General features: G+C 31.1%; 2 protein-coding genes across 2 annotated transcripts in view; both read right to left on the bottom strand.

Annotated features, from left to right (window-relative positions):
• LOC105167585 lies at positions 3,615 to 4,405 on the bottom strand. The gene has a single exon (XM_011087358.2). It carries the CDS (start codon positions 4,113 to 4,115, stop codon positions 3,615 to 3,617), a length of 501 nt encoding a protein of 166 aa, XP_011085660.1. The 5' UTR covers positions 4,116 to 4,405.
• LOC105167479 (pentatricopeptide repeat-containing protein At3g29230-like) overlaps positions 16,991 to 17,803 on the bottom strand; it is a gene marked incomplete in the record, with an annotated part of 1,182 nt that continues 369 nt past the window's right edge. The window contains 1 exon segment of the mRNA XM_020696079.1: positions 16,991 to 17,803. Coding sequence (XP_020551738.1) covers positions 17,081 to 17,803 — 723 coding nt within the window.

The following is a 17,803-nucleotide window of genomic DNA, read 5'->3' as shown; positions in this document are numbered from 1 at the left end:
TAATCAAGACTTTCTTGATATAATTCTTACAAGATCTGTCTTACAAAATCATTTGAAGATAAAATTACAAGTTTAATCTTGTATTGGTCCGTCTTTCACACTGAAGTATATATCTTATTTGTTGTTTTGTAACTATAGGTTGTCAGGATTAAAATTGTTAATACAAGACTAAATGTATCGAAAAGGGATAAAATATGAGATGTTCGGAACTAAATTCATTTAAAAAGAACACGTAAATAGAATAAGTTATAGAACCAAAAATACTAACAACCTATAATAATAGAATAAAAAAATTCAACTTTTCCTTTCAAATTTTTATCGAAAGTATTCAATCTGATCTAGAATTTAAACTCGGACTTAGATCAGAATGTAAAGGAGCATTAAGTGACAAGAAATCTAGGTAAGATAACCAACTTTTAGAGTAGAGGTAGGGCGTGGAGGGGTGGGTATTCATAATATTGAAAACACGCACATTTTTAGCAAGTTGTAATAATTAGCTAATTAATTAGGGGCATTCTGTCCTAATAATTCCTAAAAAGACTGAAAGTGGAAGAAAAGACGAAAACAACTTTATAAAGGGATATTGCTAATTTATGTAAAAGTGGACAAAACCTTAACATAATTTGTGTTTGTCGAGGAACATCAACATATTATATTTTAATACGTAATTCAGACCATAATTTCAGGTTTAGCCGATTACTACTCTTGGGGATATGACCAATAATTGATTCCCTTAGGGTAAATTAATATCCACACATTTTAAGATTAGATTAAATTATATAAATATTTTATGTTTTTTTATAAAATTATACGCATACTTTATGAGGGGGTGTTTAGTAAAATTTTTTCAAAAGGTATTTGTGTAAAGTTTTATTATTAAATAGAAGTATATTTGTAATTACAGCTACAATTTTAAGGGTGTTTATAATTTTGCAAAGTATAGGACAAGTTTGTGTGATTAGACATAATCTCAGGAGATGTCAATGTAATTTGCCCTTAAACTTACTAGGCAGCACTTTTATTGTTGAAATACACTGAGGCTATATTTTGACCGATAAATTTGAGTTTGTGTGGAAATTTTGAAAAAAGAGATTTTGAATGATTTCATATTAAATAAATTTGAAATATATCCCAATATTGTTTTGGTTATAATTTAGAATGAAAATGGAAGGGCTTGAAATTTTCAGTAAGATAAAATTATTCAAATAAGTACAGTGAATTTTCTAATTATGGACTTAAAGAAATTTAATTTAAAATTTATCGATTCAAATACAGTATAAAAACTTTTCCCTCTATAAATTGCGAGAGAACACTTATCGAGTTACAATAAAACTTCTATAAATTAATAACCTTGGGACCATGAAATTTTATTAATTTAGAGAGATATTAATATATCGATAAATTAATATTTTATTAATTAAGAGAGAGACTTTTTAAAATCAACAAATTTAGTACATATGTATTGAAAATAAATGAATTCATATATGTTTCATTGATTATATTCATCCATCAACCAATTCTTTGTAACTAATTAAATATATTCATGTATAATATCAATTATTGTATACAATTAACTATTATATTCATGAACACATGTATCAATTTATTGGAACTACTTAAATATACATATTTACATTAATTAATTGCACTTAAATAACTATTATAGCCAATTAAATGTATTTGTGCATGATGAATGAAACACATATTATATAAATCTAAATATGAAAATAAAATAATTCATAACACCCATTCATTAATGATCAAATACGTAAAGCATAACAAACTTCATATTTAATATTTATGAATTATTAATTTAGAGTTTTAATGGGACTCAATATTTATAAAGGGATTTATCGAAAGATTATTATCTTATTATCTTATCGAATTTGATGATTTTTTACAAAAGCCCAAGTTGGGACCGGAAGATTTTATGATTTTTTACAAAGGCCTAAGTTGAATTTCTTTATAATATTTTTTGTCTTAACTATTTTCTGTATATTTTATCGAAATAACGATCAAAATCTACTGATTTATCAGAATAGTTAAATAATTTTATAAATAAATTGTCAATACATTAATCTTTTTACCAAATACTTCCACATGAACTTTTTAATTATTATTTTTAAATATTTCCAACTTTCACTTATTTAATTTTTGCAAACATTTCCGGATGTAGGGTGTAGGGTAAGCGAAGTAAGTGAAATTATTGGATGCCAAAATGAGGGAAGGTGTGGAGACAGCTGTAGAAGATCAGCACTCCCATTTATTAAACTATTTTTCGAATTCTAACCTGTCTTTCTACCCAACAACCCATCCTCCAACCTCCCAACCCCAATAATTTATAATCCACCATTACTTTTTTTCTCTTCTTTCCTTATTGTATACGCTAAATTATAATTGTTTGGATTCGTAATTATAAATACTTTTTTATGTTTTTGAAAACTTATTATAAATATTTTATTGTGATAGTTTATAATAGAAGTATTTGTTGGATGTGCGTTAATTTTATGAGAATAACTGTAATTATAATAAATGTCAAGAAAATTTATTATAATTTAGGGATGATTACACTTCCCTCCACTCTTGAGGTTTGGTTACATCTAACAAATAAGTCACATCGGTAGTTAAAATTCATTAAATTTACTGATATTAACAAAAAAATTTGATTTAAAATTTATATTTACCCTTGATTGACTTAAAATTGATTTATTGCAGGTCCAATAATTTTTTTCGGACTAAACTATTCTTACAACGGTGAAGATATACCTCCTCATATGCATTAACGCATGAAAATGTATAAAGATAATTTGGTTATAAAAAGATCTACTTGACCTTCTATAAGTCAGTAATAAGTTAATTAGGGGGTAAAAATATAGATTTTTTTTTCAAATTTTTTGTTAATATCAGCAAATTCAATGAATTTTAACCAACAGAGAAACTTATTTATTAGACGGAAGCAAACCTAAAAAATGATAGATATAATTTCTCAAACCACAAGAGATTTACGTATAATTACACCAATATAATTATTCCTATAATTTACCCTATTATATATCATCTTCACTTTAAGAGAAAACAAGCGCACAACGACTCCCAGATTTTTACAAGTGACCCATTCCCCAAAAAAATTAAGATATAACTATATGAAAATCAACACACAAATTATAAGGTAAATTTTAGTTTTATCAATATTATTCAAACTCGTTAGGAAAGATTATTTTTTGCATCATGTGAGCCGACTAAATTTACCATTTATTATCGTCAAGAATTAAGGCTTAATCATGTAAAAATTAGTATACCGATCGGGACATACGTTAGATACACTAACTATAGTTTTAAAATATAATTTTAAGATCTAAAATAGTTCCTAAAAGATTATGACATTATAATTTGTGAGACTTTTAACAAAAATCAACTAAAGTATCTTCTAAATCAAATTTATATCAATGGACAAAATTCTGAGAAAAGAAAAAAGAAAAAAAGGAGCAAAATTCCGATTTTGACCACCCACTACTTAGTTTATCAAAGGGTAGCTCCGTTGTAACTAAGCTCAACTCAATTTACAGTATTATACACAAAAAGGAATTCTCTACTCGCAATTTCCCAAACTACCCCTACTCAGGTATTGCACTCAACCTCGCCGCGAACTTCCCTCTTCCGCCCACTCCTCCTCCACACCTCCGCCTCCGAGATCCACTCTCCGCCACTTTTCTAGGTGGCTTCATTCCTTTGTCGCCGGAGAACACAACAATATTACGGCGGCACGCGCATTTGGCGCTGGTTGGCGTGGCGCTGCAGTTACCGCTACTCTTACTGAGAGCCGAGCTGGCTTTAACTGCCAATGCGGCCATCTCCTCCGCCTGAAGGCGGCGCTTCAGCCTGGTCAACGGCAGAGCGAAATAGAGCTGACCCGGCTGCAACTCCTCGTCGTCATTGACAGCCGACAAGACGTCGTCGAATTCCATCTCATCGGAGTTACAGATGAAACAGGCGGGGTTCTTCTGTAGAACGTAGGAGACCTTGACGGGGTACGGGAACTCCTGCAGTCTTCCGTCGGCCGATATTAGCTTAGCCGTAGCTACAGCAGTCGAATCGCAAGAACTGCATATACCCATACTCGCTTTTTTCTGAAGTTTCTCCTCCTTTTTATCTGAAACTGGGCATATATATATATATATATTGAGTGGGAGAGAGAGAAGGGGTATAATGGGGAATTCAAGTAGGAGGAGGACAGTTCAGGGAGAGAGAAATGAATGAAGAAATTAAAGGGAAAAAGGCGATTTTTCATGTATTTAGATTTTGGAGCAGTGGGGCTAGGGTGCCAGCCTGTGAAGCTTGTGGGTGACAGGTTGTATGAGGGGAGTACAGTGACCCACGTTTCTTAATGAAGTTACCAAGAGAGAGGCATTGGACCTTTGCTTTGTCCTTTTCCTTTTCTTGTATTATTATTTACTAAGCTGTAACAATGATCAAATTTCATTTATATATGTTTATTTAATATCACTTAATTTTATTATTTAAATATTTTCAATTATATAAAAAAATTTCTCAAATATATTTAGGATGTTAGTGACTGCATATGTTTATAATACTAACCCAACTAAAGAGTTAGTTTAATGCTTTAGGATCGAATATTGTGGCATCATTAATGTGTGATCAAATGTATATCTTGATTTTATTTTTTTCTCCAAAGGTAAAAAATTTAATTTTGGGAGACTCGATATATGGTATCTACTTGGATTTGCTATAGTTTATAACTATCTGTATATACTTAAATGCAATACTACATTTGTTACGAAAATTAAAATCGTTACGTAGATTCAAATAAAATATTTTTTTTTGATATATTAGAAACTTGGTTTTCGATATATTCCTAGTCTAGTAGTGTCTACTACGTGGATCTATTGTAAGGAACCAAGATTGCCAAATAGATTGAGGTGCAATAGGTTCTTTACAGATCTTTTATTTGTTGGGATCGAAAAATAACACATAAGTTTAGACTTAGTGCTCCTTAAAGGGAATGTAGAGCGTCAATTATTACATAAATTGTGGGTTGCAAAAGCCCTTATATTACAAGTCAATATTACATAAATATTAACAAATATACAGATCTAACAAATATCGTAAAGATAAAATGATAATAAGAGAAAGATATTTGGCTCAGAGGGCCAAATCCGATAGGGGTAGCCCACAACCATCAAGGCTGCTAACAACTCACTGGTTTCTAAACCCAAATCGCACCACTAAGCCCGTTCCACAAAGGACCACTCACGGTTTCTACTAAGGATAAGATTTACAAAGAACTTTTGATCAGAAGAGAGAAAGAAATAGAATGTATTCTGGTTCAATTCGTTCTATTCACCAGAAGCTTTCGAAGGAGATTTATAAAAGGGTGTCATTCATGGTGGTGAGAGAGAAGAACGGAAAAAGGAGAAAAACGAGATGAGAAAAGATGATGGTGGAGATTTCAAAGAGCGCAGGAAGAAAGAGACGAGGAGGCAAGAGAGAGGGAGGGAGAATTAGGTTTAGGATTTGACTAAAAGAGAGAAAACCTTTATTTAAGAGAAATAGGGTCGGGTGAGTGGTCCGAGTAGGGGAATGAGTTAAGCCATAAAAAATGAGCCATGTTGGTGCAATGCGCAGCCATCCAGATGAGGGCTTGGAGGTAATTTCGGGTTAAGCCTACCACAAAAGTCATGGGGCATATTTTACAACACATATAACATATATATAATTTTATAATAAACAAATCAACATATAATACATTCCACGAAATAAAATGGCGAAAACGTACAACATTCATCCCACAACTCAGTAATGTTGAGTGGATCACTAAATTTTATATTATTCGTTCTTCATAAAATCAAGAACTTTAATTATTTGGTGGAAGAAGAAAGGTAGGAGGGGATGAAATGAATTGAATCACGTGATATAACTATATGTATGGGATGGGTGGGTTAAATTAAGTTAAAATAAATTAATGGTGGGTCTGCAATACCTAACAAGCACCGGTCGATAAGTGAGAGTGCACCTTTTTAGTAAAATTTGAAATATATATATATATATATATATATTTATATATTTTTTGATGAGCAGTCACCGGTAAGCCACGACAAAACCATCAATCCTGATAGTGATCATTCCATTCACAAGATTCCATTTGGTGGGGGGTCTATCCATAATTGGATTTGACTCTACCCACGGGAAAAAAACAAGAACCCCTCCACTCCTCTCCCGACTACACTCTCTCGAGCTATTATTAGGTTGTTCCTTTCAAATTAATACCCCTCATCACGTTCCAATTCTTCGTTTCATACAGTTAAATATACATTCTGATTTGTTGTTTGATTCCTATATAGTTACATTTAAGTTTTTATCATTCGCAAATCAATTATAAAAATTTCGATCGACACGTATATGACAGTCCTGATTTTTCATTTATGTATCCAAACATAAAATGTTGATCAATTTTTTAATTTTACATTCAAGTTCCACTTATACGCAGATATTTATAATTTTTATAGTAATTTTTTTTATCTTTCTTTTTAATTTTGAGAAATTAAAATGATCTTTTAACATAAACATTTTTCATTTCAATTCTGTAATAATTTATATATATGACGGCAAAACTAATAAAAATTTACATACAAATAACTGTAATTGGGAGAATTAGGGTTGGGAAGTTGTGATTTGATTGGGTGTTAGATGCATGGTGATGTAATATAGGTGGTGCAGTGGACCACACAGCTAGGATAGCAGCCAAATTAATTAGATGGCTAACAAAAAAGTCGTTGGAAACTGTAGCAAAAGATACGTCTAAATCCACTTATCAAATTCGGCCATCTCTCAACCACAACTTTCCCAAAATTAGTGTATCCTACTAATTACTGCCTAATCCCATCCTAATTTCTATTGCCCTATTAATTAAAACTCAACCACTTCAATTTTACCACTAATCCATGCTTAACTTTGCTAATTAAAGCATGTTTATGCTTATCATTTTCTCAAATTCATCTTCAGATTCTGTATGAGATGATCGTTTAATATGATATTAGATTAGAGTCAAATCAAAATCATCAAACAATGAGTCCCATCTTTTGAGTTTGAGTCGCCCACTTATATATATTAATTAAAATACAAGACATAATATAATTTGTAATTAAAACAATATCTAGAGCGCGAAACTCTTACAACATTCCTAACAATTACATTCCCAAAATTTTAGGTCCGAATGGACTTATAAGTAAATAATTAATACTTAGTATTCTTATACTATTGATGGCAAAATTTTATTTTTACTTTCTGCAACTATATAAAGGCCGTAAGTTTAATAATTTCGACATATTTCATATTGTAGATATCTGATGAACAAATTTCGTCCTGTAGTTAATAATGCAAAACACATTTTAATCCTCTAATTTATTAAATATGACACTTTAGTCATAAATTTTTCGACGTGTCAAAAACTATTAGATTTACAAGGCTGAATATCTCTTTTTAATTGCAATACCCCTATAATTATATGACGAAAAATGAAATTTTGGGTGCTGTTGATTTAATTGACACAGGAAAGTTCTTTTTAAAGAAAAATATTTAAAAATTAAACACAAACGATATATTAGATAGTATAACTTTGATATAGTCGAGGTTTTTTGCTAAAGGATTAAATCGAGATTTTACCACGACGAAATTGCACACCAGGTGAAATGTAATTTCCGCAAAATGTGTAAATTTCAAGAGAATGAGGGTCTTGTCAATGAATAGTAACTTGGATTAAAAAATTAGTATTTTGGTATTTATAGTGGTATTGGCAATTATATGGTGTGACGGATTGTATTTGCTTATGGTGTGTCTTCTACCTATCCAATTACTCTTTTACCCTTACAATTTTTATATGTATTTTTTACTAATGTATATCAAACTTAAATAATAATTTAAGAAAGATGAATAGTGTAGTGAGATTCCAAGACTATAAAAACATATTTTAATTGAGGTGGTATTTATGGAGACTGAGGTAGGAAACGTGGCAAGTTGGTATTTGGATCCACTGCAAAAAGCCTTCCTCCTTTTTAGACAAGCAAGTGCGGGTATTTGGATCCAGTATACCCAACAACCCGACAACCCTCTGCTGCCCCTACCCACTTATAATTTTTCATTCACTACCCACCTACTAAATACAACTACATCTAAATTATTAAATTTATATGATCGTTTAACATATTTGAAAGAAATTTATATGAGCTTAGAAAGTACCACCTTGTATTTTATAAGTATTAGAAAGCGAATGGGTTTTTGTCTTTATTAATCATGAAATTTCTACCGTTTTAATTTTTAGCCATGATAAATGTTTGGCCACCCCCTTAGGAAAACCACGACCAACAACCGTTATGTAGTTGTGATCAATAACTATTTGCTACAGGTATTTGTTATTAACCATGGAAATTAACTATAGTTAAATGTTATAATTCTTCTAGTGACAAAAAAATGATAAATTTTTTTATTTATTTTAAAATTATATTTTGTAAAATTTCACCATGCTAATTGTAAAAATTTAATATAATTGGCATTTCATATGTTCCATTTATAATAATCAAACACTTCAATAGCTATTTAAGTATAGATAAAATTTAATATTTTGTAAGCAAATCCACTTGGATTACAATTTACCTCTTGAGAATTTCGAATCTCAAGAATCATTAATTATTATTTAATTATAACTCACACATCCTCCGTCTTATATATTCTTTTTTTTTTATTATTATTGTTATTATTTCTACAATTATTTTAGACCCAATAATTCTGATATTTCTATGCCTGCTGGAATGTGTATATATTTGTTTGGTCGGACCAAATACATTGGGAGACATGAATTATGTTTTAATATTAAGATCTTAATTGACTGCTTGTATTACATTAAAAGAAAGTGGGCCGACATGCCTGTTAACTCTGCCTGCCCTGCCAACTATGTCTTACTCGACTGGTAAGATTGATGTCTTATAATCAAAATGTTCGAGTCCCACAAATTTGAGTACATAGTCTGATTCTACAGTAGATTTTTCGTTTTCTTTTAACACATTCGTTGAGTTGTAAATATTAATAAATATTTAATTAATTTTGAATTTGAATATATTGAATAATGTAATGAATGAAATATTATTTTAAAAGAAAAAACCCCACCCTATCCTTGAACCTTCCTTGAAATGAATTACGTGAAAAATTAATAAAAAAAAATTAGAATAATTAAATCGTATTCTTGGATATCAATGATTAAATGTCTTAGCTAGCTAGATGCTTGATTTTTTTTCTCACTATTCCAAATAAATGCGCATGCATGCATGTGCTTATACAATCAAGAATGTCGGATTAATTCATCCATAATTAATTATAATTCACTAAATATAATATATATATATATGTACAATATAATTTGAAAAATAATTTAAATTGTTGTTAGTACACCTCATTCTTACTCTACATTACACTCATTACATTATTAATTTAGTTTAATCGAAAGTTTCCATCCAAATTAAAATTTTTTGTATCATACATTAATTTACCTAAACACAAAGTAAAGTGATATGCTGATGTTTTTTTAAATAAGATTTAATTTATTATTATATTGATTAAATTCAAGACATCGATATATTTAAATTAATAAATATAATTGAAATAAATAAAAAACAAGACCCTATTATAAAAAATAAACTGTAAACCCAAATTCTCGGAATTGGACCGTTAAAGTAATGACTATTGCAGGTCAATGGTTTCATTATAAGTAGAAACATTCTAGTTGGCAACGTCGTTACATTTTTAGTCTAAGCAATTATTTTGTCCAAACAGGCTAGGAGGAATCATAATGTATAATTTACAAAATAACTAATGATATTAGAAAAAAAATATAATTTTTTATTATAATTAATTATTATTAGTTAAAGAAAAAAAAATTAGCAAATAGAAATTAACCATGACTCTACAACGACCGTTAATTATTATTTTTGAAATTGAGGTTAAAACACTAATTATAAAGTCATGAAAAATATTTTACGTATAATAAAAAATATAAGACAAATATTGATGATTAACCGTGGCCAAAATTTATATGTTTGCGTTGATTGTATTTGATCATAATTAATAATATTAATTTACCATGATTTAACATCATCGGTATTTATAGTATAGAAAAAATTGAATGTTTTGTAGTATAATTAAGACCAAGATCATATCCCATTTTTTTTTCTTTTTATAAATTCGACTATTAATATAAATAATAAATTGACAGAAATGTTGTCTACCTATTTATTTTGTTGAAGACAAGACAGGATCTATTATGGATGCATATTAATGCATGCACGTGCACACGATTGGTTCCGATGTATTTGTATTCATTTCAGACATTAATGTCTCTAATTTGACCACCGAAAATAATAAAAAACGATGACATTTTCTTTTTATTTAATTGGAGTGATTATTGTATAATTATATTAATATATTGTGTAATATATTGATTCGATCAATACGCTAATGTTACAAGAAATTATAAAATAAATTATAATAATCTATATAAATTAAAGTAAAAACTCACAAATTCTCTGAAATTCAAACCTATAACCTCAAATTTGTTAATAATTTGAAATATTAATTGCAACATTGTTGAATAGGAGTTCATGAATTGGAAGTTCATATTATAAATGATAATAAACATTAACTTTTATTTTGTTTAAATTAAAATTTAAAGTTAAAAATGTATTTGTCTAAGTCTAAATAAAAATAAAAATTAAAGGGTCTGGACAACCATATGGTCCATATCCACTGAACGTCACATAATTTGGTTATAGGGAAAGTATCACGTAAGTTCCTTTAGACGATGCATCAGATTTTGACATATATTTTTATTGAAATTAAAGTTATATATGTCAATTATTTACTTTTGGACATATTTCTTTTCTATTACATTATATGCACATATCCATACGTAAGATGTATCACACAGCATTTTTTTTTTTTTATATCTAGACCATATCTAATTGAATTCAATAATTACATAATTACTGTAATATTCTACTTGTTAATGATTGATTACTCATCGTAAATTATATATTACTTACAGGACAAATACATTAATTATATTTATCGTATAGCTGGTTCAAGTCTAATTAAACCCTAATTGAACCGCATGTGTTGAAAAAAATATATATTATATATAGTAAAATACAGTCACTCCCAACGTGTATGGGGTCATTTGTATTTTGTCCCCAAACTTCATTTATTTATTTTTAAGCACTCCCCCACCTAACATTTTGATTTTAATGCACTTTACACTTTTCAAGAAATAATAACGGAATATTCTGTCTGATGATGACTTTGAGTTCGATAAAATTACAAGGATTAGATGCAGACATCCCCTATGTATAAGGTATTTGCACATTGCCCCCGACCTTTGTGTAAAATAATAAACAAAATGATCAATTAAAAAAAGGAAAAGAATGGAGAAAAAGGTTGGTAAATGGAGACTATTTACCGAAAGTTTAATATATAATATGCAGAAACACATCTTCACTTACAAGCCAAATGTAATGTTGGCTTCGATTGAAACACATACATAGCCTTGATGATGTCGCACATACAAAATACATAAGATTTTTTTTTTCTTTCTTTTTTGGATTTGATTTCGCCTCTTTTTATACAATAGGAGTGCATTTGGTATTGTTGTGAAGTTGCACTCTTTCGTGATTTTTCATCAACTGGGTTGTTGGAGTTCGGTTTCCTCATGTGGGTCAGTGAGTTTTTCTTGTTTTATTATTTAGATTTTTCCCAATGATTGTAACATTCTTTTGATTTTATGGTTATATTGAAACTTTTGTTTGTGAATTGAAGTTTAGAGTTTTTTTGTCCGATTTAGGGATTTCACACATATGATGTTGTAGGAAATTGATGGTTTTTTGCTTTGATTTTGGTTTGTAATAAGTGGTTTGTCAGAAAAGTAGGCATTGAAAAAAATTTCATCTTTTAAAAGATTGGGAGCAAAGTGTAAATAACTTTATATGTTGGGGGTATCTGCATTTAACCCTTATAATACTCAATCCGAAATCGTCCTCAAGTATGTGAATATAGGTCGGACAGAATTATCCCATTATTATTTTTCAAAAAATACAAAGCGCAAGAAAATTAACAAAGTGCAAATGACCCCATATGTTAGAGTGTCTACATTTTACCCTATTATATACGAAAACTTTCTTACACTTATGAACATAAATAAATCGAATCAAGCCAAACACACTATTATTCAAATTTATTTGAATTATTACTAATTTGAAAAATTCATGTTTGAATTTGTTTTGATTACTGATCGAATCGACTCAAACAAGTTTCAATTGAATCGAACACATACAAGCCGAGCTCAAGTACATAATCTGAGATACACATGCAAGGGGTAAAATTGAGTTTTGGTACCATTAAAAAAGGTTAGTTTTATTTTTGGTACCACAAATTTTGCAAGTTCGAATTTTAGTACCATTACACCAAAAAATAAGTATTTTTTGTACCAATTTAACGGCAGAGCCCATGTGCCGTGCACATGAGTCTTAACGGCAGTCAACCTCACAATTTTGGCGGGAAAAGTCACTTGAGTCTGAGAAAAAGAAGGGAAAATTGGTCTTCCAATATTTATTTTGGTACCATTAAACCTAAAAATAAGTCTTTTTGGTCCCATAAAGTCATGTGCGGCGCAAAATAAGTAATAATTAATACATTCCAAAATAAAAGATAGAATCCATAAACATGAAGCAAAATATATTGGTTATAAATACATGATTTGAGCTAATTGAAACCTGGTTTGACAAAAATTTGACAAAACCCACTTGACAAAATATATGCATAGCAATGCACAATTTTTCGCTAATTAAAACCCCGCAAAAGACTTCAACCTATACAGGTATCTAACCTATTTCTAGATGTCTTTTCATTATGAAACTTTTTATAAAGTTTTATTACCTAATATATATAATACTTGTTAATTTTCAAAATTTTTGGAGAGGTAAATCTATGAAGTTCCTTGAATTATGCTATTCGGTAGTGCCCTTCTCTGCAGAATTGTACTATTTATAAAATTATATAATAATTTTAAATAGTTTTATAATGATTTATTATTTTCTGTATTAACTAATATGAGTCTTGAGTAACATAAAATTTATAAGATTTTTCTTATTGGATGGCCGAATTTTAAAAATCCATCCATGTAAACTGTGAGTCTGTATTGTAGTTATTTTTCAACTTGAGTTTGCAAATTCTTACACCTATTTGTTCAACTAAATTTTATCTTATGTATTTTTATATATGTTATTCAATACCTTTATCACTTTATTTAAGATTTTCAAAGGCATATACTAAATATATAGGTTGAAATCTTTTGATAGGTTTCAATTAGCGAAAAATTGTGCATTGTAATGTACATATTTTGTCAAGTGGGTTTTGTTAAACCAGGTTTCAATTAGTTCAAATTGTGTATTTATAACCAATATATTTTGCTTCATGTTTATGGAATCTATCTTTTATTTTGGAATATGTTTATTATTTATTCTGCGACGCACATGACTTTATGAGACCAAAAAGACTTATTTTTAGGTTTATTGGTACTAAGACACTATGGAATGTTGGAAGAGCAATTTTCCCTCCATTTTTTCAGACTCACGTGACTTTTTCAGCCAAAATGGTAGGGTTGACGGTTGTTAAGGCCCACATGGGCTCTGCCGTTAAGTTGGTACAAAAAATATTATATTTTTTTATTTAATAGTACCAAAATCCGAACTTGCAAAATTTATAGTACTAAAAATAAAATTAATCTTTTCTAATGGTATCAAAATACGATTTTGCCCCACATGCAAGCATATGTTATTTTTTTTTCACCAATTAAATGGAACTCGAACCGAGCTTGAAAACTTAGAGATGAAACTTTTTATTGAAGTTTAATTCGTTAAGTTCAGACAAACTTAATATGATTGATTGATCTCAATCGTACATGGAGCAGTTTTATTATTAATTTTTTTTTAACGCAAACTACAACTGACAACAAAAAGACTTGCCATCCAATCATTTAAGTGGAGGTTCCAAGCTACACCCAAAATCGAGTAGTTCACCAGAATGGGGCTCTTGAAGGGATTCCTTTCCTACTCCTCTTGCGCATGGTGGACCTGGCCAATAAGGAGCATTCTTCAGTACCTGCTCTCGTCTTCCTCTTCTGCATAGGCTGCTTCACCTCCTCTATTTCCATGCTGTTTATCATGCTACTACTACCCATCATATTCTGCCACAAAACAATTACTCAATTAATTAATTAAAATTAAAATACTATATATTTCGACCAATCTACTAACTTGACTGTTAGAGTGATTTGGCCGTACAGAGTACAACCCGTCAACTCTGACTGACTTTGTTGTGATTGACGTCAAATCATCTAATTTCGTTTTCATCATGGGACTTAAACTATATAAAACTTAAATCACAATATATAAGAACATGTATATATATATATAGTAATAGTAATAGTATATTAAAGAAAAAAATAAAGTGAAGATGATATTATTGTTATAAGTAGGTGTAGGTAGTAATTATCTATACCTTGCAAGCAATAGAGCAAAAGAGATAGTTGGAATCCTTGAGCTTCTTTGAGCATGTCTGACATTTGGGATGATCATGTGTATGATGATCTTGAAGGACCCCTTTCCCGCAGGGTTTGAGGTAGAAAATGTCCTTGCCGTTGATCTTGTACACTTGAATATCAGATGCATCCATATGCTTTTTAAAATTTTTAATCTCAATCGCAGCCCTCCGTGAAGCCGAACAAACCTTTAAATTGAGAAACAAATTTAATGTGGTTGATGGATCAAGAAACAAGAAAATTCATGAGGAAATTGAATGCAAGTATTGATGAATGAGGTACTTGGAGAGAGATGTGGCCCTGGTGGAGTTGGGAATGCTGGTGTTTCCAGCAGGTCTCGCAGACAGGTTTTCCCATGCAGACGGCGCAGAATACAGTGTTGTACTGGTGGATGTGGTGTTCGCACTTTTCTTCCTCGTAAAAGGGGATTCTCAGCCACGACTCCAGCCATTCTGGCTTTCCTGCACTACTGCTGCACATCACCATTCTTATGAAGTACATATGATCAGTATGATAATAATGGGGGTGGGTTTGGTGTTTAGGGTTTATGCATGAGATGATATATATATATATATATATATATATATATATAAGCTTAGTAGAGATATGGCGGTTATTCGCGGGTTTTCAGGTGTTTGTAGTTTACGAGAATTGGGTTTTGTTTTCCTAATACAAGGGTGATTGTATTAATGGAAAGAAATCCTGATAGTTACAACTTCTAACCACTTTGAAAACCTTCCCACGTCAACCAACTTGGAATCCTACGCATTAAGTAGTATTAATCTTGATGTATGTTGCCTTATATATCACACCCATTTAATTCTTTTCTTTTCTTTTTCTAATTATTTTAGTAGTTGCATATAATTTTTAAACAGTCTTTTTTTGCTATTTTAACACTTTGGGTTCTATGATTTTATAAATACACCCATTTTTTTAAAGGTAATATTATTAACCAAATGAATGAATGCAGAATTAAAAGTTTGATGATGGTGCCTGACATATTGAGTTCGTCCTTGAATGAAGGATAGATTAATGCATGATAAATTTGAGATGAGATCATGATAGGATATATTTGTCTTTTGTTTATTTAGATGGACAGAAGCAAGAATTAATGTGTGATTATATAATCCCATGTTTATTATATTAATGGTTAGGATTCAGGACAAATTTTTGAATCTTTTAATAAGATAAAATTTCACGAAAACCATATGTCAGTCAGTCAGTCTCATGTATGTATGTATACGCCTTCAGAAGCTCTGTTTTGCAAACATGGGAATGGCTTGCATCGTTACACATCAATTTGCAAAATCCACAGCAACTGCTGATCAGTTCCAGTGGCGAAACACACAGGAGCGAATGAACCCAAACCAGCATTAGAGACCCGACACAGCCTTGCCCTTTTGTGTGTTATTACAACATCCAATGCTGCAGCAGGAGCAGGTGAAGTTGCATTCACCTCAGCATCACTATCCTTCAAATCAGCTTTTGGGTGCATTCTTCAGCAGTAAGTGGAGCAAGTTGCCTGCTCATTCTTTTGTCGTAGGTTGTGCTTATGCCCTTCACTCTTAAAATGCTCTCTCTCTATACTCTTTCTCATCACCAACAAAAGCATTGCAAGTGCTGCATTTTTGTTTGTTTGCTTTCCGCAAGAGAGTGATTGAAGAGAGAAATGAAGAATAATCTTACTCAACCGATCTGGACCGTGGGACTATTAATCCCACCTACTTGGGATGGGATTATAATCAGCCCTTTATCCCTCACAATCGCAGGGCAGCCTTATTCCTTATCCCGGGCTGCTGAGTTAACAGAATCTATAGAATCATCTGTAGTAGAGTTGCAGATGTTCACTGCAGCAACTTATTGTTCTCGAGTTGTGGATGCTGAAATCTATCCTGATAATTAATCCATGGGGGATACAATTTATCTCAAGTTCTCATAACAGTCCCATATGTTCTCTGCTCAATTTTCTATTGCTTGGATGCAAAAAGTTGCACACTTGAACTCGGTTAAGATAAAGCTACTTTTCTATGAGAAAGTCTTGAATGGAATCTCAGTTATGAGATTTTCCCTTGACCACAGCCAGTTTTCCGACCCAGAATGCATTGACATACCGACAATATTTCTATTTCTTTTGGTGAGTCTTCCAACTTTAAGACTTGCACTACAAAGATGTCGGTCCTGCATAATTGACATCAACTTGTAGCATTTCATATAAACAGATATTGGAATGAAGTCTAGTTGTGGAGTACATGTTGGGAAAAAAGTTTGCAAAAGTTCAATCTACACTTCAACGGGCATATTACCTCAGAGTGGCAAGGGACTGATGAAGCAATTGAACCAATGTGAAAGTCTTTGATGGATCTTAGGTTCTTTTGCTAAAGAGTCACAACCATACTAGGCAAGGATGAATGCCTTTAATTCTTAGCTCTAGATTTCCACAGCATCTAAAAAGTCGCCTCTTAGACCATATACATCACTTTCAGACTTTAAGTGATCTTTCATTTGATTGAGTATTGTGTAGATAAGATTCGAAGATTCATGTTTGTTATCGTCGACCATAAACTCAGAAACGTGGCCACCAACTTTAATGGAGCTAACTGCATCACTCTTTCTGACACCATGGTCCTTCATTAGTTTCCTCATCTTCTTCATTTCATCCCACTGTTGAGCTTCACAGAATATGTTTGACATAAGTACGAACAAGCCCCCGGCATATGGTTCCAACTCTAATAGTTGCTTCAAGACCAGCTTTGCAATTGAGATGTTTCGGTGAGTTCTACATGCACCAAGCAAAGTACCCCAGATAACTATGTCTGGCTTCATATCCATTTTCCCAACCAGTGCAAGTGCCTCTTTGAACAACCCTCCACGACCAAGAATATCAATCATACAAGCATAATGCTCAACATCATATGGTATGTTATACATACGACCCATTTTACCAAAGAAATATCGTCCAATTTCAACAAGACCACAATGACAACAAGCAGAAAGTAAGGCGCTAAAGGTTACTGCATCTGGCCGAATCCCACCAGCCTCCATCTCTTGAAAAAGTTCAATTGCTCTATATCCATAACCATGCAATGCAAGGGCATTCATTACAGTATTCCATGAAACAATATTTTTCTCCGGCATGTTTAGAAAGACATC

The sequence above is a fragment of the Sesamum indicum genome, linkage group LG8, assembly GCF_000512975.1.
Source record: "Sesamum indicum cultivar Zhongzhi No. 13 linkage group LG8, S_indicum_v1.0, whole genome shotgun sequence".
NCBI classification, from domain to species: domain Eukaryota; kingdom Viridiplantae; phylum Streptophyta; class Magnoliopsida; order Lamiales; family Pedaliaceae; genus Sesamum; species Sesamum indicum.
Note: the sequence above shows the minus strand (reverse complement) of the source record. Positions and strands in the feature narration are given on the sequence as shown.